This window comes from Phaseolus vulgaris, chromosome 3, assembly GCF_000499845.2.
Source record: "Phaseolus vulgaris cultivar G19833 chromosome 3, P. vulgaris v2.0, whole genome shotgun sequence".
In the NCBI taxonomy this organism is placed as follows: domain Eukaryota; kingdom Viridiplantae; phylum Streptophyta; class Magnoliopsida; order Fabales; family Fabaceae; genus Phaseolus; species Phaseolus vulgaris.
In genome coordinates this window covers 53,023,206-53,046,461 of record NC_023757.2, presented here as the reverse complement: position 1 = coordinate 53,046,461, position 23,256 = coordinate 53,023,206, and the positions used below count along the sequence as shown (strand labels likewise).

General features: G+C 29.2%; 4 protein-coding genes across 4 annotated transcripts; all 4 read right to left on the bottom strand.

Annotated features, from left to right (window-relative positions):
• Nucleotides 1-8,373: 8,373 nt before the first annotated feature.
• LOC137808755 (protein LATERAL BRANCHING OXIDOREDUCTASE 1-like) lies at nt 8,374-12,353 on the bottom strand. The gene is made up of 3 exons (XM_068610023.1): nt 10,568-12,353; nt 9,464-9,791; nt 8,374-8,855 (listed from the first exon to the last, which is right to left on the bottom strand). The coding sequence occupies exons 1-3, from the start codon at nt 11,047-11,049 to the stop codon at nt 8,592-8,594; spliced, it is 1,074 nt and encodes a 357-aa protein (XP_068466124.1). The 5' UTR covers nt 11,050-12,353; the 3' UTR covers nt 8,374-8,591.
• Nucleotides 12,353-15,150, bottom strand: LOC137808756 (jasmonate-induced oxygenase 2-like). Its single transcript, XM_068610024.1, has 3 exons — nt 14,312-15,150; nt 13,513-13,843; nt 12,353-12,773 (listed from the first exon to the last, which is right to left on the bottom strand). Exons 1-3 carry the CDS (start codon nt 14,761-14,763, stop codon nt 12,516-12,518), a joined length of 1,041 nt encoding a protein of 346 aa, XP_068466125.1. The 5' UTR covers nt 14,764-15,150; the 3' UTR covers nt 12,353-12,515.
• A 480-nt stretch (nt 15,151-15,630) lies between these two features.
• Nucleotides 15,631-20,024, bottom strand: LOC137808753 (pentatricopeptide repeat-containing protein At2g13600-like). Its single transcript, XM_068610021.1, has one exon. The coding sequence runs from the start codon at nt 18,006-18,008 to the stop codon at nt 15,822-15,824; it is 2,187 nt and encodes a 728-aa protein (XP_068466122.1). The 5' UTR covers nt 18,009-20,024; the 3' UTR covers nt 15,631-15,821.
• Nucleotides 20,025-20,131: 107 nt separating this feature from the next.
• LOC137808754 (uncharacterized) lies at nt 20,132-20,964 on the bottom strand. The gene is made up of 2 exons (XM_068610022.1): nt 20,471-20,964; nt 20,132-20,356 (listed from the first exon to the last, which is right to left on the bottom strand). The coding sequence occupies exon 1, from the start codon at nt 20,879-20,881 to the stop codon at nt 20,480-20,482; it is 402 nt and encodes a 133-aa protein (XP_068466123.1). The 5' UTR covers nt 20,882-20,964; the 3' UTR covers nt 20,132-20,356; nt 20,471-20,479.
• Between the last annotated feature and the right edge of the window lie 2,292 nt (nt 20,965-23,256).

Below are 23,256 nucleotides of genomic sequence, written 5' to 3'. Positions count from 1 at the left end.
GTTATTTTCTGCTTATAGCAAAACAATGAATGAACCACCTTCACTTTCTGTTCTTTCCTCTTCTCCATTTTCTTCTTTATTTTTAATTATATTTTTAAATTTCATAGAATATTAAATAAAATTAAAAAAAATAAAGTTTTTGCCCAATTAAAATTTCTCTACACACTGTTACTTTTTTTTTTTAATTCAAATCGGAAATTATTTAATTTTTTCTCTAAGATGATTTTCTTTCAAAACAAATTTTATTTAAATAAGTATATACTATTAAAATTAACATAAATACTAATTTTTTTTTATTAAAATAAAATAATATAAAAAAAAAATGCCACAGCGTCAATATTTCTGCTAATAATATGTTATGGAAAAATTCTTGTTTATTTACATATTTTGTATTGATTTCATTTTTATGTAAATATAATAATGAGGAGATATTTGAATTATTATAGAGATATAGATTTATTAGATCCATCAAAAGTTTTATTTTATTTTAATTTCCGAAACGTAAATATTCATTTTGTTGTAAATTATGGGAATTGTTGTTGGAACTTTGAAACCGGTTTTCGCGTAAGGAGTGAGAAAAATTGAGTTGGCAAGGTTTTCATCAGATTGCAAATTCTGTAGAAATAGGTTATATCTAACGTTCCATACACAATTAATAATTTTTACTTAGATCATGTTTGTTAATGCATTTATTTAAATTCAAAATTTATCATACTTTTATCACATATAAAAAATTCATATGAATTTAAAATAATTTAATATCCCATTTAAAATAAATTTAAAAATCGATAAAATATATATATATATATATATAATTTTTAAAATATATTAAAATATGAGTTATTTAATAATCTCTGTATTCTTATTTGATTTTAATAAAATTTGATATAATTGATCGTGATAGTATAAATCAGTAAAATGCACTTGTTTGTTATAGGTAAATATGTAATAAAAGTTATATTTTTATACGTACAATAAAAGTTATATTTTTGCACATAAATTTAAATATTTTATCACCTTTAATAGATTCAAACGATTTTTTGTTGGAGGGTGTGAAATGGTGTAATTTCATTTGATATTTATTGAAATGGGCAAATTTTAATTTTATTCTGAATTGGACAAGTTGTACATAAATAGTACGAAACAATTTAACACATGTGGTGATCTGATTAGCAAAGCTTTTGCAACTCTTGGAAGATTATTATTTTTTTCATCAATGAAAATAAAAATATGAGACAAGCACAATTTGTTAGTAGAAATTTGTAAAAACTAACCTAACAAAAGGCATCCAATTGAGTGACATAAAATTATATCAAATCCTAACAAAAGACATCCAATTGAGTGACATAAAATTATATGAAATCCTTCTTAGTTATCTAGTACTTGACATAATGATTGACATTTTATGTTTTTCAAGCATGTATTCTAGTGTTAAGAAAAATTTGAAGTCCCTCCAATTAGTGATAATAATTGATAAGACATTCTTTTTTAACACCTTAGTGTCTCGAATGTCAAAACATATAAAACGTTAATAAATTGATACTAATGAAATTAACTAATAAGGTGTTAACATAAAATGGTGCAATACTTAAATATCCTATCACAATAGGTTTTTCTTTTATCTCTTCAACCTCATCCCATGATGGAATGACGATAGATACATGTTGTCGAGCTATTAGTTCCAAATAGCTTCTAAACTTAGTAATATTTGAGTCTGATAACTTAGTCGAACGAGAATCTGTGTCAACCTGCATCCTCTCGTTCACACAATGACCTGAGCCAATCTGGTAAAAAACCAACAAAAATACTAAAGGAGCCTCCATAAAATTATCGGAGTCACTATCAAAGAGAGCAAAATCATAATAGAAATTGTCATTCACGAGAGAGAAAGTTAGAAAAAAAAAGATACACGTGTAAAAATTTGAAAACCTTTTAGTCGAACCACATTAAATCAAATATAAAATTCTAAATTTACATCGAATTTTAATGTGATTCAACGTAAATTTTGAATTTTTCATCAAACATAAAAAAAAAAAATACGACATAAAAAAAGTTGAATTTAATTACAACTTTTTTTTATCCTTTACTCTCTAATCTAACCTAAATTGACGAGATAAAAGTCTAAATTTACATTAATGATTTATTTTAATCCTTTATATCTGAATGGGAAAAGGAAAATATATAATGAATAATTTTCTTATAAAATCAGCACCAGATAAAATATTTTTTATTGATAGTTTTTTTAAAATGAATTGTTTACACAAAATATGTGTTTATTCTTATAAGAAAACACGTATCCTTCTTATAGTTTGATTATTATTTATTAATTTTGTCTTTTGTGACAACAAATATGTACGAGAAAACAAATAATGGGCCGTGCTAGTTGTCGGTGCTTGAGTACGTAATTTGCAGTGCCCTTGTCAATAACAATAATACAATTAAATTAATAACCAATTTCGTTGATATTTTAAATACTCCAAAATAAACCATTTATCCCTCTCTTTTAGTGACACCTGGCAAACATTACATTCATAATACAAATGGAATGTTTTTAGATCAAGTTTATTTAATAAGCTGAAATTGTATTTATTGAAATATCAGTTCAGCTATCAATAATAATAATTGTTAATGAAATACAACTTCTTCTTATAAAGGTCCACTTATAAAATTCAAACACTTATATCTGTGTCAGATACTATAAATTTGATGCGAAATATTTTTGAGAATTCTATTACGGTTCTAATATAATCTTAAAAAAATATATTAATTTTTATTATAATTATAAAAATAAAAAATAAATTAAATATCTTTCTGATTTAAAAAATAATTTTTAAAAAATAATCTGAAACATTGTGCACATAAATATTTTATTGTTAATTTATATAATTCATAATTATATAATATATAGATTCGTGTTTCGTGTTCTATATTTTAAAAATTATATATATTATGTTTGTATTCGTATTAAATCAGTGTCAGTGTTATATTATTTATAAAAGATACTCTGATGTTTCAATCATTAAGTAAGTGAATAAGATCCATCATTAAGTAAGTGAATAAGAAAATAATAAATTATAAAATAATTGAGTACTAAGAAAAGGTTGGAGTGACAGTGGTTATTCTCGAAATATTTTTTTAAAGACTTTTTTATTTTGGGTTATATAATATAATTATTTTAAGTCTTAAAGTGTTGTTGCAATTAAAATAATATATTGAAAATATGTTTGGAGATAACAAAATTTTAAACCTTATTAATTGATATATTAGTAATAAATTATTTATTATATATCTTAGTTGTATTTTTTAGTATATCGAATTTGAAAAAACATTAAAAGATCTAAATTCATACCTTCAAGCATTCTTTTAGAAAACATAAATAAAAGCATTCATACCTCCTTACACAATTTTTTTTTAAGTAGGCAAGACTTCAATAAATAATAATCATAAAATAAACATTTGTTTATATATTTTTAACCCAAATTTATGTTAATAAACACAACATTCTCAGTCTGTAATCATACTTATAAATAATAATTACTCTAATATTATATTAAAAAATAAATTTTAAATTTAATTTAATCTTATAAAATTAAATTATAAAGTGAAATTTATATTTTATTATAAAATATTTGTATCACGATGTAAGATTTACCACAATAACAACAATTTATTTACATTTGTTAAGTTAATTTTGAAATATATTCATTTACTTAAATTCAATAATTGTACCATTTTAGTATATTTTTTATAAAACATATATAACCATGTGATTTTAACATTTCTCAATTGAAAACAATCCTAAAACAAAACAAACTAAAAAGAAAGTAAACAAAATAAAATCAATCTATCACCGTCCAAAAAATTGTTGTTTGTGATTGTTTTTCACAGTCAAAACCTTTTTTCCTCCCATTTGATAAAGCAATTTGTGAGTAAATATTATTTTACTAATACTGAAATAAAAGCACGATATATTTTCAAGAAATCATTTAGATAGAATTAATTTTAAAAATAAAAAATAATTAATTATTATATTAACTAATTTAGATATTATTTTATAAATTAAATAAGTATTAGCATTTAAAATAATTTATAATATTAATAAAAATTAATAAATTAATTTTTAAATTGATATCTAAAATAGTAGATTTTAAATTAATTATTAATATGTATTTGTTGTACACTTTTCTATCTTGGTCTTGAATAAATCTCAACACGTGTAACGCATATGAAAAATATTATTTGACACTCAATTCAATATTCAATATTTAATATTCAAAAATTATAAATAATAAATACTATTAAATACGTGTTGTTTCTTGTTCTAGCAGCACTGTAATTGTACTAAAAAAGTTGAAGTTTATTAAATTATTTTCTACTAACATAAAAATATTTATTCGTTAGTTATGCTAAAAATATTTAAATTTAAATAATAAAAAAACAATAATAAGGTGATCACGAAACTCTTTAGGTGGTATGAATTATTGTATTAAATGAGTTGGTTTACTTTTCCTGTGCCATTTCACGCGTGAAAGGGAAAAGATATGCAAATAAAAACCTTAAACAATAAATAAATTCTCTTATTTCATTTTCTCTTGTCATTTCAACAATAATATTAAGGACCGTCTAGCATACAAAGTATACGCATACACATATAAATTAAAAAAAATTAATAATATTTTTAAGATAAAATAGAAATGCATATAAAAATTGAGTCAAATAAAACGTTATTTCTAGTAACATTTTAAAAAGGTAACAAATTAGTTAGAAAATATTTCTTTAGACAACATTAGTAATAATATCAAATAATTAGATTCAAGATCAATTATTATTAGTAAAAGTGTTTCACCTAATCTTGGGATACCGTGGAGGAAAAAACAAAAAATTATATCAGGATTAAACAAAGGAAATACCTCAGTATAAAGTTTTCAAGTAATTTTATTATTATAACAATAACTTTATATAATATATCTATATTTTCTCTAAATCATTTATCTTATTTAATAAATTTTATCTTTTTTTTAGAAAATTGTGAGACTGTGTTTAATATAGAGTTTTTAAAAACGTCTTAAATCTAAGATGCACATATTATATAAAAGACATTCCATAATCCATTATGATATATAAAAAGAAATATTTCAATTTTTTTTATATTACAAATACTTAAAGATCTAAATTTAAAAAAATAATAATTAATTTTACGTTATAATAAAAAACGAAAAATATATTTAACTTTAAACAAATTTCTGACAAAGTTTTAAATTTAAGAATTAAATTTTACATAAATTTTAATAACTAAATACAATATTTTAATTGCTGGAGATTCCACGTCGATTAGAGATTAGAGTCTTTCATTCATTGTATATGAGTGAATGCAAACCTCGATCTTATGAGCCGGTTTTATGGAGTTGCGTTAGACTTAAAGTTTATTTTGTAATATTAATTAATAAATTATTGTTTTAGTTTTATTAAAATATAAATAAAAACTTAATTTTTAAAACTCCTTCCAATTTTAGCAAAACTTGTAAGAATGAAATATCACTAACTTAGAAACTGATACCACAAGATGAAAAATCATTAATATTTTGTAACTTTTTCCTAAAATCAATAATTGGCCACTATGTTTCCCTACTTATAATAAAATATAAAATGAAAATATCCCACCTCAAAGATTCCCCTTGTTAAAAAGAGAGAAAAAAGAAATATTATTTATTGTTTAGGAGTTGAGTTTTGTCGTTTTATTATAAGAAGGTTTTGTGCTAATGTTTGGGGGCAACACGTTACAATAAACAATTTCACTTTATGGGTTCAACGTGCTCCTTCCTTTGGCTGCACGCAACCTAGTTGCTTGCTCAACCAATTCACTATTTGTTTTTATATTTTATTTTTTTTATACAACTTGAGAGTTAGATTCTGATACTAAAGTAACAACAATAATCTCACAGATGATTGTTGATACTTGAGTCTCACATATGATCATTGATACTTGAGATGTCAGGTCGAACTAAGATGTCAAGTATATAATGATATTCAACATGAAACTTTTATATAAAAAATATTATAAATAAATTTTATTCTTTAAATTATGTTAATTTAGTTTTATTTAAATATTTATTTCACAATTTCATTGGTATAATAGACTCACAGCTAGTCTGTTCTTAGAATTCTTTATGAATATGTATAATCTATCTATGTATCGTTTTTGTTAACATATGAGTTTTGGTTTAGTCCCCCATATTTTTGTATTTATTTTAATAATATTTTTTTCCATGTAATGGCAGATGATTGTTGTTACTTGAGGTGTCAGCCTAACTGAGATGTCAAGTTGTATAGTAATGCCTAACATGAAAACTTTTTATAAAAGAAATAAAGATAAATTATTCCACAAGTTTAGAGAAATATTAGAAGTATCATGTCTCCACCTATTATTATAATATTAGTAATAAATACTTAGTTCTACATTAAAATAATAATCAAATTTATAAAGAGCAAAACTAAAAACTAAAGCTTATTCATTTTGTATTGTAGAGAATAAAAACATATTTAAGTAAATTAATTCTATCAAAATTAATTAAATTATTATTTTGTTGTACGAATTTTAAGTCATTACAAAAATTATATTTCACATTAATTGTAATTATAGAATTGCATTAACATGTGGATCATAGTAAAAGAAGTTGATTATAAAAATTTAAATTAATCTCAGTTAAATTTTTGTATTAAAATTTAATATATAGATAACGAAATTGGAAGTTAGATACCCCAATCATAGGCATAGGCGTTGTATATGACATTAAAGTTCCTTTTGAAAAAAAAAACTATGACATTAAAGTCAGAAGTATAATATAATAGAAAAACTGGTTACGTTATAAATTATTTATAAATAGAAATTATAAATTACATATTGAAAAGTCCGTCAATAATTACATTGACTTTCCTTCAAATTATATCTTTCATTATTCAGAAATTATACTAACACGTCTTATTTTATAAATTATTATTATTCTTTAACACTTTGTTATTTTTAAACATTAGTTACAATTTTTTTATTTTTTATCTTCGAGTCATATGCATATTACCTTAAAAAATCAAGCATCTAATAAATTTGTCAACGGAGTTCAGTTTATATTATAAAGTGTTAGTTAGTCTACTGTAAAATAATAAACTAAATTTAAATTTTTGGGCAAAAAGATATTTTTAGTATTGATGATAACTATTAGATAAAAGGCTTTTTGTTCTTGTATATATGTACCCTTGTAATTTTTGTAATTACCCTCTTATTTTTTAGGCTGATATCATTTATGATATATACGTGAAATGTTTATTTTATCTTAATAATTTTAAATTTTTGTCTTCTGGATATTCATATTTGTAAGTTAAATTATAAATTTCTGCATAGATAAATTCGGAATTAATATGTCACTTTTGAATTTTACCATCTGTACGCTTATTTGGACAACATAAATGAATTCCCGAATGTCAAGATCCGTAAGCAAACATAAATGAGTTATGGATCTCAATCCTCAACACCATTTACAACACACCATTCTGAATATGAAAATCCATAACTCATTATTCACTTCCGGAAGCTTAAATAAAATATGAAAATGACCTTCTGAATTTCGAAATCTAGAATATATAAAAATGACTTCCAGATATTGAAATCTGTAAGCAAATGTGTGAAAATGGCAAAATGTAATTTTAAAATTTTTGTTGGGTGCGAGTCAAAATTGATTGGGTGCAGGAAGCAATTGCCTATCTTTTATAATATATTTTAATAGTGACTTCTACAATTATTTTTAATGGTTTTTTTTAAAATAAATTTTTTGTATTGCGGTTTTTTTTTTTTATCTAGAATGGATTTTTCATTTTTGTTTCTAGATTTTTATTTTCAGAGCACAATAATCTCTTTCAGAATGTATTTTTTCAAATTTTGGATTTTTTTTAGAATGAGATTTTGATTTTTGTTTTTGGATTTTTATTTTCGAAACACAATAATATCTTCTGAATCTACTTTTTCAGAATGTATTATTTCAAATTCCAGAATAAAGAGTATTATTGAAAATTTAAAATTGTGTTGGGTGCAAGTTCAAAAAGATTGGGTGTAGAAAGAATTTGTATAAAATAGTCCTAGATAATCTTAATGGGCCTATATGCATCTCTAGTTCTCTCTAACAACTTTGGTGTTTTTATTGATGTTTTATGTCCTTACATAAAGGCCTAGGTCACACGTACCTTACATGGAAGCAAGAAGATTTAGATAAAATAGGTAGGGTTTTATTCCTATCTACACTATTTATAAGAGTCCTTAAAGTTTTGTTGACTTTTTGAAACTTCACACTTAGTTCCATAGCCTTACTTCTACTCAGAACACTCTTAAATCACAAACATGTTTCCAATTACTTGCACCTAATGCGTATACACCAACACCTTTCAAAGCAATTTAGTATAGTTTTGGGCTTGTGGTTTGGATAATATTAGAGTGCATTCTATATGGTGGATAACATTATCATTGTTCTTAACCATGGTTCTACTTAGCTACTATAAGTATTTACAACATAAACTTCAAGTTCACATTTTGCACACTCTTCAATTCAGTCACTGGGAAGCTTGAAATGATAAATTTGGAGATTTTCAACATTGGATTTGGCAAAATTACTACGCATTCTTGCAGTGCGGAAGCTGCCCCAGTTGAGTGATCTATATTTAGGAGGGTTTTTATCGTCTAACAACTCTTCAAAGGGCATCACATCAGTGTAGAGTGCTGGTTTAAGAAAGAATGGAATTGAAAACCTATCCTTCTCAGAGTTCACCACCACTCTGTGCTCCACACTCTCATAACCATCATTGCTCCAAATCTACGTTCACAAAAGAGACTTCATCAAGAAACCTATGTAGCATTGACACTACGTATAATTTCTAAAATGTAGGACATGCGGACACAAATATATATATAAATTGACAATAAAGATTTGTGTGCATAAGTATGTTTCAGTTTTTTATTTTGCAGAATTTTTTTTCTCATGACTGGTTCAAAATGATTTGTTGCTTATTTTTATAATCATATTAAAAATTTATACAAGAAGTTTGAGTTTTAAAAAGTTTAATGTATTTCTCCTCTTTAAAATTGTGTTAGAACTATGATAGAATTGTCAGAAATCTAACAAATATTTTTTGAATTGGACACTTTACCGATACGTATCTTACGAGTATCGTATGAATGTTGGTGTCTGATACGTGTGTCCGACACAGACACACCATATAAGAGGCGTCCAAACTTCAGAAATTGTCTAAAATGATTAATTTTAAAATTGTATTAAGCAGATCATAATTGTAAACTGATGTCTTTCAATGTATCAATGTGAAAATAACATTTTTATCTGTAATCAGTTCACTTATCAATAATGGATTTGCATCACCCTTTTGAAAACTTTGATGGAGAGAAAAATGAGCTAAGGTTTGATACCTGGATCATATCACCAACATTAATGATGAAGGAATTGAAAATGGGTTTGACTCGAATCCACTCTCCATCTGATTTTCTCCTGACTTCTAGACCACCAACTTCATCTTGAGCAAGCACAGTCAATACACCGCTGTCCTTGTGGTGTCCAAGGCCAAGAGCCAGATGAGGGTAGGGACAAGGTGGATAATGGTTGAGTCTGATATTACTGGTGTTATGTGTGAAGTAGCTGCGAAACTTATTTGGCACCAAGCCTAAGCTCATAGCAACAAGTTCCATCAACTTATAAGCAAGTTTCTCCACTTCTTCTGCATATTCTTGGCATGCTTCTCTGGTATCAGATCAGTATTTTTCTGTTAGTATATGATGATATACTACATAAGATCTTAGATTCAAATTTAATCCTCACCTTTGTAAAACAAATTCAACAATAATAACCTAGCTTTATCCCACCACCACGATACTCTATCAAAAACTTATGAATGAATCTCTTCAAAATAAGACCCATTTAAATGGTTTCTTCCAAACTTTTATATATTCTATCTGTGTCTTCTCCTTTTAATTAGATTTTAGCACCTCAACACAAGAAAATGTAATGAGAAAACAGAGTATACGCTGAACTAAAGGTGTAGAATTTTAAATAACCATCCACTTTAAGTCTAATTTAACTTCATAAAACGGTTTTATGAGACCGAGTTAGGCTTAAAATCCACTTCATAATAGAGTATCAGAGTCATTTCGAACATATTCTAACGAGAGTTTCTTGGACTTATCAGACCATCCGCTATCGAACAGTTATCGGACCATTCATAATATGTTGTTCTACGCACAAGCTGTCACTCTAGGCGTGAGAGGTGTGTATTGAAGATCCAATATCAACTAGAGATTAAAACATTTCATAGTATATAAGTGAGTGCAAATCTCACCTCATAAATCGATTTTATAAGATTGAGTTAAGCTTAAAGTCCACTTTAATAGTGTATAAAATTAAACTCAAATTTAATAAGAGAAATATACTATAGACTAATCAAATAGTATATGAAATTAAACTCAAATTTAATAACAGAAATATAGTATAGCCTAATCAAATTATGGGCATTGAATTACTTGAAATGTGGAGGATTGTGAGGCCAGCGATTATCCCATTGGAACTGAAGGCTCTGATCATGATCTGGGTCAAGTAAAGGTGGTATAAAAGTGGGTTCCTGCACATTGAAATCATAGATCTCTTTCCAGTCCCTAATATTCTTGGTATGTTCTGCTTCAAAGTACCCCAGCACGTTAACTGCATCCCTTCTCACCTTCAGTTTTTCCTCCAAATCAAGTGCAAAAAACTTCCTTGCAGCATCTTCAATCCTCTGTCGTTTACCCAAAGGCACCTTATGATTGATCACCTGAAAGAAACCCCACTCCTTGCATGCACTGCCTATTTCTTGAACTAATTCTTGGACACAAGAAAGTGGGATGGTGTCTTCGATTTGGTAGTTTATGGGAGACAGATCAATGAGAGGGATGCCTTGGTCCACAATCACTGAGGTTTTTGGTCTGTGTTCTGGTGCCTGAACAAAAGCAGCGTCTACCTGTCCCATGTTGGTTGTTCCTGGTTTATTGGTTTGATCCAAAGATGTCTGATACTCAATGTTTTATGTGTTGCTGATGTAATCACCAGAGATTATGTGCATTGAACTTGGACTAGTATCTGTTATGCTACAACGTGTCTTGTGTTTTGTATACTAGTAAGGTTGTGTTTGTATACTAGTAAGGTTGTGTTTGTATACTAGTAAGGTTGTGTTTGTATACTAGTGCTCAAAAAGTAAAAGTGAAAAAAAAAGCAACTAATAGTTGAAGTCCCTAAGAATCTAACCAAAAGATAATAATCAAGTGGCAAATGATGTCAAAACAGCAAATTTTATAAAGAGCAATGTAATTTTTAGTTGGAAAATGAGATTTTGATAATTTTGGAATTGTATAACCGATGAGTTTATAAATAAATATATAATAAAAGGTATATTTATAATTAAATGATATGAAAAGTATTAAAATAATAATATTGGAGATTATAATGTAATTGTAAAAAAAATGTGAATGATTAATGTACCATTATCCTTTTCAGTTTTGAGATCAACGATCCCATTATATTCTTTACTTTAAATTTATTTTGAACACTCCATAAATTATTTTTTAAATTAAGTACTTAATAAGTTATCGAAATTTGATTTAAGTTTTTTTTTAAATATTTATTTTTTGCTTTATTGTAAATTTATATTGTTTCTTTTAATCAATTTTTAAAATAGTTTTATGTTTATCTTTGGGTCCCTTAGCCTATACTTTTATCATAATATATATATATATATATATATATATATATATTATGGTGTACTATGATTTGGTTTGATGTATTTAATTTTTTAACATTGTGACATGTGTTTTTAACTTAATTGACAGAGTAACAATAAAATTAGCACAGGTAAAAAAAATTAAACCAACATGTTTAATTTATTAAGTATAAAATTTGAATTTTTTTATTAAATATTTAATGTTAGAGTTAAAACTTATTTAAGTCTATTTAATTTTTCTTTATTAGTATATATATATATATATATATTGTATACAAGACCTCACATCCTTAAAAAAAATTATGTCTAACCTTACATACAAAAATTTTCTACGGATAATTTTTAGGAAATGTTGTTGTTATTCATAAAATAACTAGCATGAATTATCAATTTACATTCGAATTTAAGTCCATACATAAAATAAAATTTGTATGTAACTCACAAACCTATAGTTATATACGATTATAAATATGTAGGTAGTTTTCAACAGTTAATTGCTATTTACAATGAAGAAGTAGTTTACAACATCAAACAATACTTACTGAATACTAAAACCTTAAACAGCAAAAACAATGAAGGATCCATGCACTTTCAATATTTTTGTTTTATTACATGATACTTGCATGCATAATGTTCACTTTTTCTTCAAAGTAGTGCATAATAATCAGAAACATTCTTCTAGGGTCATGCATAAGCTAAAGCTGATATTTGATTATCCTTTAAGCTATCTTATAATGATGAATCTGAATGTTCTCAACATTTTGTTTCTTGAAATTGCTGCCCTTTCTACGGACAAGAAACTTGCCCCATTTGTATGGCCTATATTTTGAAGGGTTTCTCTCATCACACAATTCCTCCAAAGGCTTCACTTCAGTGTCGTGTGCAGGGAAGAAGAAAAATGGAATGGAAAACCTTTCTTTCTCAGAGTTAACCATTACTCTGTGTTCCACACTCTCATACAAATCATTGCTCCAAACCTGCATTAACAACCCAATCTAATATCAAGAGATTATATATGTTTCATAAACTGGTATTAACTTCAGCACTAGAGTTTCAACATCTTCTATCTTTATATAGCTTCAAAAACCGATTTTTTTTACAACTTTGTTTTTTTTTTCTTTTTACTAAAATGGAGTCTTTTTTTTAAAAAAATTACAAATTTTGCTAAGTTGTGTGTCAAGTTGACACGATTTTGCCACCCCAATCTGAAGTCGTGCCAAGTTGGCACAACTTCTACCATGTCAACTTGAAGTCGCATGAACTTGATATACTACTTTGTCTATGTCATAAAATTTTTCTTTTTTTTTAATTTTCTTTCTAAATCTTTTCAAAATTGAATTGATGTTTTCAGCAAGATTTGTTGTCATGTGTCAGTACCTCTTACCTCCAAGTTTACTCATTTTTTTTACGATTAAAAACTAACACCTTTAGAAAATTATGTATCAAATTAATTTTATATATTACATAATTTACTACTCAATATATAAACAAGAATTTTTTAAAATGACGTGAACAAAGTTGTGCTAACTTGACACAACTTTAGGTTAACATATTGACACGACTTCAGGTTGACGTGTTGATACGACTTCATATTGATGTGACAAAATCGTGTCAAATTGGCACGACTTTTTCCTATGAAGTTGTGATAAATTGACACGACTTACCTAAATTTATAATTTTTTTAAATGTGATAAAAAAAAACCCTTAAAAACTAACCTGAATAATATCACCAACATTGATTATGTAGGCATCTGGTGTAGGTTTCACTCGAACCCACTCTTGATCTGCTTTGCGTTTGACTTGAAGTCCACCAACCTCATCTTGTGCAAGAATGGTTAAGGCTCCAGCGTCCTTATGTCGACCAACACCAAGGGCTAGCTCAGGATAAGGGCATGGAGGATAGTGGTTGAGACGAATAAAGCTAGTTTGATCTTTGCTGAAAAATTCTTCAAACCTCTTTGCCTCAAGGCCTAAGCTCAGAGCAATCAGCTCCATCAACTTAAAGGACAACTTTTCCATCTCTTCAACATACTCTACGATTATATCCCTGTCCATATACACATATTCCCATCGTTTATAAACAATCCATTAACTAATATTTCATCTATAGATAGTTGAATTACAAGAAAAGACAAATAAATAGACTTTAAGCTTAATTCAATATCATAAAATCGGTTTATGAGATGAGGTTTACACCCACTTATATAAAATATTCTAATCTTTAGTCGATCTAGGATCTCCAACACACATCTCGTGCGTGAAAATATATGTTTGGGTAGTCTGATAACGGCTCGATAACATATGACACCACGATACGCCCAACAAACTGTCTCTAGAATAGACTTTAAATGACTCTGATACCATAAGTGAAATTTAAGTCTAATTCAACTTCATAAAACTAGTTTGTAAGACGAAATTTGTACCAACTTATAAAGGATGGAATATCTTAATCTCTAGTCGATGTGAATCTATGACAAGCGAAGAGTAATTTTGTTTGAAGGAGAAGTTGAATTACCTAAAGTTTGGAGGGTATTGAGGGGATTGATTTGTCCAGTTCGAGATTCGATGATCGTGTTCATCAGAATTGAGAGGAATGAAAGTGGGGTCTTTGGCTTGGAAATCGAAGACTTCTTTCCAGTCCCTAACGTTTTTGGTGTGTTCTGTGTCATAGTAACCACATGGAGAAGACTCATCTCTGCTAACCTTCCTCTTCTCCTCCAGAGTCTGAGAAAAGAACATCCTTGAAGCTTTCTCAATGCTTTGTCTTAGAGTGAGGGGCACCCCATGGTTGGTTACTTGGAAGAAACCCCATTCCTTGCATGCACTCCCTATCTCCTTCACTAACCCTTCAATGGAAGATGGATCTGATGAAGACAGATCTATCACAGGAATTTCTTCAGCTTGGATGGTATACAACTTTGCTCTGTGTTGTGGCTCTTGGATGAAAGCAGGGTCTACCTCTCCCATGCTTCTTGTCAGCTATCATTCACTTCTTTGCCAAGTGCTGAGCTTACTCTTTTACCTATATACAAACAAATTGTTCTACTACTACTGATAATATATAGTCTCAGTCTTAAAACTTAAAGTTAAAAACACTTTATATACTCTTCCTTCTCTAATCCATCATCACTGTATGTTTTAAGGATAAAACAAGAATAAAACACTGATTCTAGAACGAACAATACCTCAAAAAACAATATTTAAATGTAGTGATTGATGCTATCTGTTAATTCCGAACACAAAATAACAGGAGATGGTAATTGTTTGACGTGGTTGTGATTGTTACGTGCAGTGCAGATACATTGAATCTGGACACTGCTTCTCGTTGTTTCCTGTGAAAAGATAACGAAAGGAAATTATTTTATCCTCAGTTTGTGTCTTTAGGGTTAATCTTCTATTAAAAACCTAGGTTAAAGAAAAACAATCCTAATTTTATACAGAGGGATTTAATTATTGTTGCATGTTGATTTTTTATCATGTTTATATAATAGTCATAAAATTTTATAATTGTCAATTTTAGAGATTGATATTAAAAATAAAATGTTAATTCGTAAATTAAAATTTCCATACAAAACCACAACTTTTGTACATGGTGTGGTGCTACAGTAGATGAAGTGCTACTATGACATGTATCTCTGATTTTTTTCCTTATTGTAATTTTCTGAAGTAGAATAGTACCATGTGCTTTGACATTCTATTATTATTAGGAGAATAATTCTTTTATACAAATGGATTCTTGATTTCATTATTGAAACTCTTAATAGAAATTTACCTCAGCTGTTAACACAGTAACACGTTTCTCACTACTACACAAACTCTTCTACATGTAAGACATAGCAGAATAGGATATAAAGCTTTACATTCAACTTCTTATGTTACTCTTCAAATGTTTTCAAAAAGTCATTCATGTTAACTTCCTTCACAGGGTATAATGAACCTATATTGTCTGAAGGGAGTGTTATTGATATATAAAACCAGGCTTGCACCAAAAATAAGATCATGAAGAGTAGGTTGCCTCAGAAATGTTACCCAAAATTGCTGCTATGAAGATAATTGAAGGGTATAATAGAGTTAATGGTAGCAGTTAAATGCTCTACAGTTGCATAAATAACATCAGAATAAGGATGAGTTTTATCTTCTACAGAGAACAGATGAATATCGTTATTCAATTCTATCCAGCTGCACCCTGGATCTTTTCTTAATTCCAAACTCTGCAATCTTTTCCTAAGTTCTGTCTTCTGTCCCCATCTACCTAGTATGGCATACATGTTGGAGAGAACAACAAAAGCAAAAGTTGGGTTGGGATCCAAACTGAACAACTTCTCAGCAGCTCTCTCCCCCACTTCCATATCCTTCCAGAACCAAGAAGCATTAAGCAAAGCTCCCCAAATTATTGCATCTGCTTCGATCGGCATTTTTATGATGAACTCTTCGGCTTCTTTTACATGGCCTGATCGACCAAGGAGATCCACCAGACATGTGTAATGTTCTATTGTCGGGGTTACCCCATAATATCTTTGCATTGTGTGGAAAATTCTCAAACCTTCGCCAACTAGACCAGCATGGTTACAAGCAGAGAGAACACCAACAAAAGTAGCTGCATTTGGAACAACTCCTTGATGTGACATTGAGCGGAAGAGTAAAACTGCTTCAGATCCCAGTCCGTGATACGCATAACCATTTATAAGAGCTGTCCATGCTGCTACATTGGGCGAAAAAATGCTGATAAATGAGCGTTGAGCATCAGCCAAGTGACCACATTTGGAATAGAAATCTACGAGAGCAGTTCCAACATAAACATTTACTTGGAATGGCGTTTTGATTAAGTGAGCATGAAGTAACTGTCCTTGTCGAAAAGAACAAAGACAAGAGCAAGCACGAAATAGGACAGAGAATGTTGATCTACTATAGTCAACTGATAATCTGCGCATAGCCACATATAGATTCAATGCCTCCTTGTGCTGACCATTAATGATATAACCCGACATCATTGAGTTCCATGTGACATAATTTCTTTCGCCTTTAGTTTTGTCAAAAAGCTTCACTGCTTCATCAAGTTCACCATTTTTGGAATACACAGAAATCATAGTATTTAAAGATGTTAAATTCTTGGGACTCATTATCTCAAAAATCCTTTTTGATTTTTCGAACTGGCCATTCATAGCATAACCTTTGATCATCAAATTAAATGAAACAGGATTTGTATCTCTCAATTCATTAAAGACAAATTCAGCTTCTTCAATCCTTCCTTTTGAGACAAGACCCCCAATCAGTGAGTTAGCAACATTCAAACAAGCTTCTCCCCACATGCTCTCATAAACTCTCTTGGCATCATCAATAGCTTCACAATCACAATAAAACTCAGTAAGCGCACCACCAATTGAGTTATCAAAATCAAACCCACCCTTAATGCAAAGCCCATGAACAACCTTCCCTACACACAAAACCCCAAGTCTAGCACAAACCCTCAGAACACAATCCAAAGTGAACTCATTAGGCACCACCTCAGAACTCCTTCTCATACACCCAAACAAATCCAAAGCCCTCTCACACCCACCTTCCCTCTTAGCATACCCTGAGATCAATGTAGTCCAAGCTACAACATCCCGGGCCGGCATTTTCTCAAACATGTCCGTAGCATCATCCATCATGTCACGCTGCACATAACCCGCAAGCATCAAACTCCACAACACTTGGTTCCCATCACGCAGCTCCTCAAAAACCACCTCAGCTTCTCTGATTCCACAGCAGTGCACACAAAAATATAGCAAAGCACTCCCCACAAGGCAAAACCTCTCATACCCAGATTTCAAAAGCAAAGAATGAACCTGCTTTCCAAGAAGCAATGACTCAGAACGCGCACACGCGCTCAACACCGCAGAGAAAGAAACCTCATTGAGCGTGACACGGGAGCGGTGCATGACGGAAACAAGGGCCAAGGCCTCAGGGTACCTCCCCCATCGGGAGTAGCCAGAAAGCATAGTGTTCCAGGAAGAAACTGTTCGGTGCGGCATTTGATCGAACAGGTGGCGGGCTTCTTCGAGATTGCCCATATTGAAGCGTTTAGCGATGGAAATGTTGGTGGAGATCACGAAACCGACATGGGGCTCGGAAGCTTGCAACTGGGTCGTGAAAAGCCGGAACCTTTGGTTCCATTTCCAACGGTTGCGCTTCCAGATGCCCACAGAGTTGATACGCAGAAACAGAGTCATTGTGTAGAAGGGGAGAAGTAAACATGGTAATGGTGAAGTGAAGGTGCAACTACGTGAAGTAAATTATGAAAACAAATTGGGAATTATTTATTGTAAACTCTGTTTTATACCACAAAAATCAAAAGGAAATTCTACTGTAGAAACCCACATGAATTGCTATTACAAGATAATCATGGTAAAAAACACAGTGCAATATTAAATATGCAGATAACTCTTTCAAGGAAAATTCAAACATCAGTTTTACATTGTGAAAAACTATAACTGTGTCTGAAACACATCTTGCTTTTAGAGGCACTAAATCCTTTTTATTATGGTGATTTTCAGTCAATGAAATAACCAAATTTTTTAAGTGTTAATTTAGTAGAAATTAGCTTTAATAAAACTATTAAATATAATAATTTGTGATTGAATAATGACATAAAAAAGTTATTTGATTAGTATTATTCATTCAGTAAAAATATACAACCTCAAATAATAACATGTTTGGTTCCATAACTTACACCATCTTATTATAAATACTTCAAATTAAATATTTTTTAAATTTCAATCCAATATTTAAATTTCCTCAAAAAAATTCAACTCTTAAATACATCAATATTTCTTGTCCAATACATAAGTTTGTAATAAATACATCTAAAGTGTACAAATATAAATTTTAAAAATATTTTTCAAATATTACTAATATTCAAACCCTTCTGTTTGTAAATTTTTAAACATTTCTATTACTTACCACTTTTATTTTCTATTATTGTAATTATAGTTAAGTGTAGCTTCTGTGGACAACCCAAATGTTATCAAATTTAACAATTTTCAAATTTGGGACTTAAATTCATTTATAGGTAAACTTGATTTTTATTTAACAATTTAATATAGGACTCAATTTATGTTGTATAAATGAATTTATATTAATGTTTAAATTGATTTTAATATGGGATTGTCTCATATTTTCATTTTAGATAACTTCTCAATGATGTTAAATGAACATGTAATGTTTTTTTTTTTGCTTTTTATCCATTTAATTCTGAAATTAGTTTTATTAATCGCTTTCTATAAATTAAACCATTGTTTACAGGATTGTAAGATAATGAATGCGAATTTATATAAATGAACATGTAATGATGACTGCATGATAAAATACAAATGCGAATTGCAAAAGAAAATACAAAAAATTGAATTAATAAAATGTTTTTTAAGCGTTGACTTAATTCACGAAAACAATATTATGTTAATATTATATTTGGTTTTAAGTTAACCAGTGCTATATACTATTTATTTTTAAATTATATTATCTTAGCGTCCTTCGGCGAGGTTTATGTCCATTTTTTAAATTATTTTTAATTTAGGATGATAATGATATTTCGAGATTGATTACATTCATTTTTTCATTTAAATAAATTATTATTTTTATTATAATATAATATTTTATTAAAAAAATAATTATAGTATAATTGTTTTTGTTATTTACAGTATCAACCAAACTTTATTATTTAGGATAACACTAAAAAAATCATTAAATAAAAATTAATTTTAAAGATAAAAAAATAATTAATTTTATATTGATAAAATTATATAAATACTATTTTAGAGATTAAAAAAATTATTGATATCTAAATTAGTTTCTCTTATTGATAAATAATTTTTAAATTGATATTTAATTAGATATCAAGATTTTAGATACCAACTTTAAAATTTAAATAATTAATAGATAAAATCTATGTAGTTAATTAGATATCAATTTTAAAATTATTTATAAATAATATAATTAATTTAAATATCAATAATTTATTTAATCTTTACAATACTATCAAATTTGGTTAATATATTAACTAATTATGTTAGATATCTAAAGTTGATTTCTATTTAATAATTTTTTCACTTTTATTCATTTATCTCAACTTTTGATTGATTTTAAATTATTTTATTTATTGTGGTGACACTTCTCACATTTTTCTTTAAGTTTGTATTTCTATATTTGAAACCTATGTTTATAGAAACCTATGTTTATGTTAATTCTCTTAAAACACGTTATTTTCCTTTTTCCCCTCTCCTAAAGAGAAAATGTAACACCGAAGAATCTTGTTCAGATAAGAATATAGAGAACTTGTTTGAAAGTAGAAGGAGAATACACAAACAAAAATACTCAGAAGTTCTTCAACTGCAATTTTTTGTACAAAGATTAAAATGCTGGAGATAGGTGGGGAACATAAACTTAGGTTAAATTAGCTTAAGGGTTGAGAAGGAAGTGAGACCAAAATTCTAGCAGTTTTCATATGTCTTCTTCAGAAATTCAGAAATGAATGCTTCTCCTATTTGCTCCTACAACTTACACCACCTTCAGAAAACATTTCCTGTCATGGGATTTTACTCATTAAGATTGAAACTATAAGGATATTTAGTAGCAAAAGAAGATGAAAGTGGTAAAAAATGTGAAGATCAGAAGAGAAGGATGGTTGATATCTTACCATTTTGTCTTAGCTCACACTCTTGTCTCCTTGTGCAGAAGAAAACCCTTTTTCATTAGCAACTCTCTTCTGAAACCCTTCATTGTTGTTCTTATCTTTCTTAGATGAAACCCTTCTGAGCCCTAATCGCTCCCTCCACCGGCTTGAACTCTTTGGTAATCTTGGTAACTCCTCTTCATGGTCATCATTAGCAAGCAACTCATCCCTCAAAGTGACCTTCTTGGAGCAGTCATGACTCTTCAGAGGCAACAGCATGCCCTGGAAAAACACTTCATCTGCTGATATCATGGAGTTGTTCTTGACAGAGAATTCAAAATCCGAAGAGACAGGATCTTCTCTGTATATATTTTCATGCTTGATTGCCTGCTGGGAAGCCACAAAATCATAGGAGAAGGAGATTCTGGGATCCATGATTGAAGCTCATGCACTGCACAACTTTGAGATTATAGAGCAGACAAATGAGGCAAAACTTATATTATATCTTTTCTGTTCCTACAGTCTGAAGGGTTAATTTCCATATGCAGGTGTTTGCCCTTATATAATGATGGGGATTCTCTTGTCTGTGTGCTTAGTGGACATAACATGTTATTTAGATTTGTCTTTTTATGCTATATTAAGAATTGAATTTGCGTAACCCACTGGTAAGGTTTGCACTCACTAATATATTCTGAAACACTCTAATCTATAGTAAATGTGGAATCTCTAACACACTCTTCTCACGTCGAGAATGATGCGTGGGACAACATAACGATCTTATAGTGGATGACTTAATAAATCTAACAAACAATCGTTATGATAGGTTAAAAATACTTTAATACTATATTTATAATAAAGAACTGACAAAAAAGGAAAAAGGATATGAAAAAAAATATCAGTTATTTATTTATAATATGTTAGGAGTGTGGGTGTTCACCTTTGAGTTTTTAACTGTTGGCTGAGAAATTCGGCACCGTGAATATGAGTGTACAGTTTCACCAAATGATATATACTATTGATCAATTGCAGCAAACATATTTAAGAAAGTTGTTCCTTTATCTATATTATACAGAACTGAAATTGTTTAACATTTTCATCATATGAATTCCCAGGATCATGTGAGTTAAGTCAGATTGTTTAGCATGTCTGTATTATATTCTTCTCTTCTTTTTGTCAAATATTGGAAAAGCTAGTTGTAAGCACAAGAAGGAAACAAAGAATATATACATGCAAGACTAATAATTCATGCGCCAAAAGAATCTTTCAGTTCAACTATTGACCATCACGTGTTTCTTTTTGCCAAAGTGTTCTTCACATGAAATCCACATCCTTTTGTGGACTATAGTTTTTATATATTTCTTGGCAATTGAGCTTAGGACAAATGGTCTCTTCCTGCATCGTAGAGTGATGCTTCCTTTTAGCAGAAAATTTGTAGAGATTCCACACTGACTAGAGATTAAGATATTTCATAGTAAATAAGTAAGTACAAATCTCTTCTCATAAATCGGTTTTATGAGGTTGATAGTAAATAAGTAAGTGCAAATCTCTTCTCATAAATCGGTTTTATGAGGTTGAGTTATACTCAAAGTCCACTCCTTAATATCGTATCAAAACTATTTATAAGCTTATCCTAACAATGGTTTGTTGACCTTATCGAGTTATCCGTTATCAGACCACCCATAATAAAATTTACTTAATAAGATTAATCAAAATAACCACTGCTAGGAGAAAAGTTAGGGCTGAGAGCCTGTCCCCCTTTTTGTCTCCTATCCTGTTAGCAAAATTTGTCTCTTGTAATCCGATAAATGATGCTTTTAGTTCATATTATTCTATTCTAATATCATCCAATCAATCAACCTTTAGTTCTTATTATTATAATCCAATCCAATATCATATGCATACACACTCAATGCTCGAGGCTCATTTTACTATGTCAGATCCAAAAACCCTCTAATTTATTTTTTGTGGCATGGCATGCATCTTGCTCAAAACGTAACACAGTAAGCTCTTTGGATTATCCTGCTGAAGGGACGTGTAAAACTTTAATTACTTTGTTTAATCCTGCGAAATATGGCTGTTTTTCCTTGCTTAGTTTATGAGTTAAGTCTCTAGCAACTTCGACAGTGGAAATATAAAAATGATCAATACAGAACATATCCAACTCAGATCGTGTTTGGTAAAAGACAGATGAAAGAGTTGTTATACCACCATATCATAGCACCACACACTGGTTTTAAATCAGACATCAAACATTACATGACAAAAACGGTGACCAATGATATGCTGTTAGCTAGAACTTTATGTTTAACAAAGCTGTGACGAAAAATTGTATAAAAAAACTTGTAAATTACCTTCAACCCATCGATTTCTCCTTTCCCAAGTTTATCCACCTTATTTTGTTGATCTCTAAGGGGAAGTTTTTTTATTTGGGTTAAGATTATGATTTGTTCCGATCTTAAGTCCGAGAGATAACGTCAGCATCTGAGATATTGTCTGCTTTGAAAGTGGGTGTTCCGTTACAATTTTATCCTTAAAAGACGTATCGGGTTGAGGGAAGAACACCCAGGTTTGGAAGTTGTGGTATGTTCTGTGCAGGTTTCCTTGGCATGGATGGATTGATGTAAGTGCCTTAGGTTGCGATTGAAAGTTGCTTGTGTTCTGTGCAGGATTTTCTGGTTATGCTCTCTTTTGCAGGTTCTATTGTTGTATTTGGCATTGAGTTTGATGTAGGTCAAAATGCTAGTAAAGATCTTCTTTAGCTATTGGATTTTGTGCATGTTCTGAGGGCGTGTTTCAATATAGGATTGAGG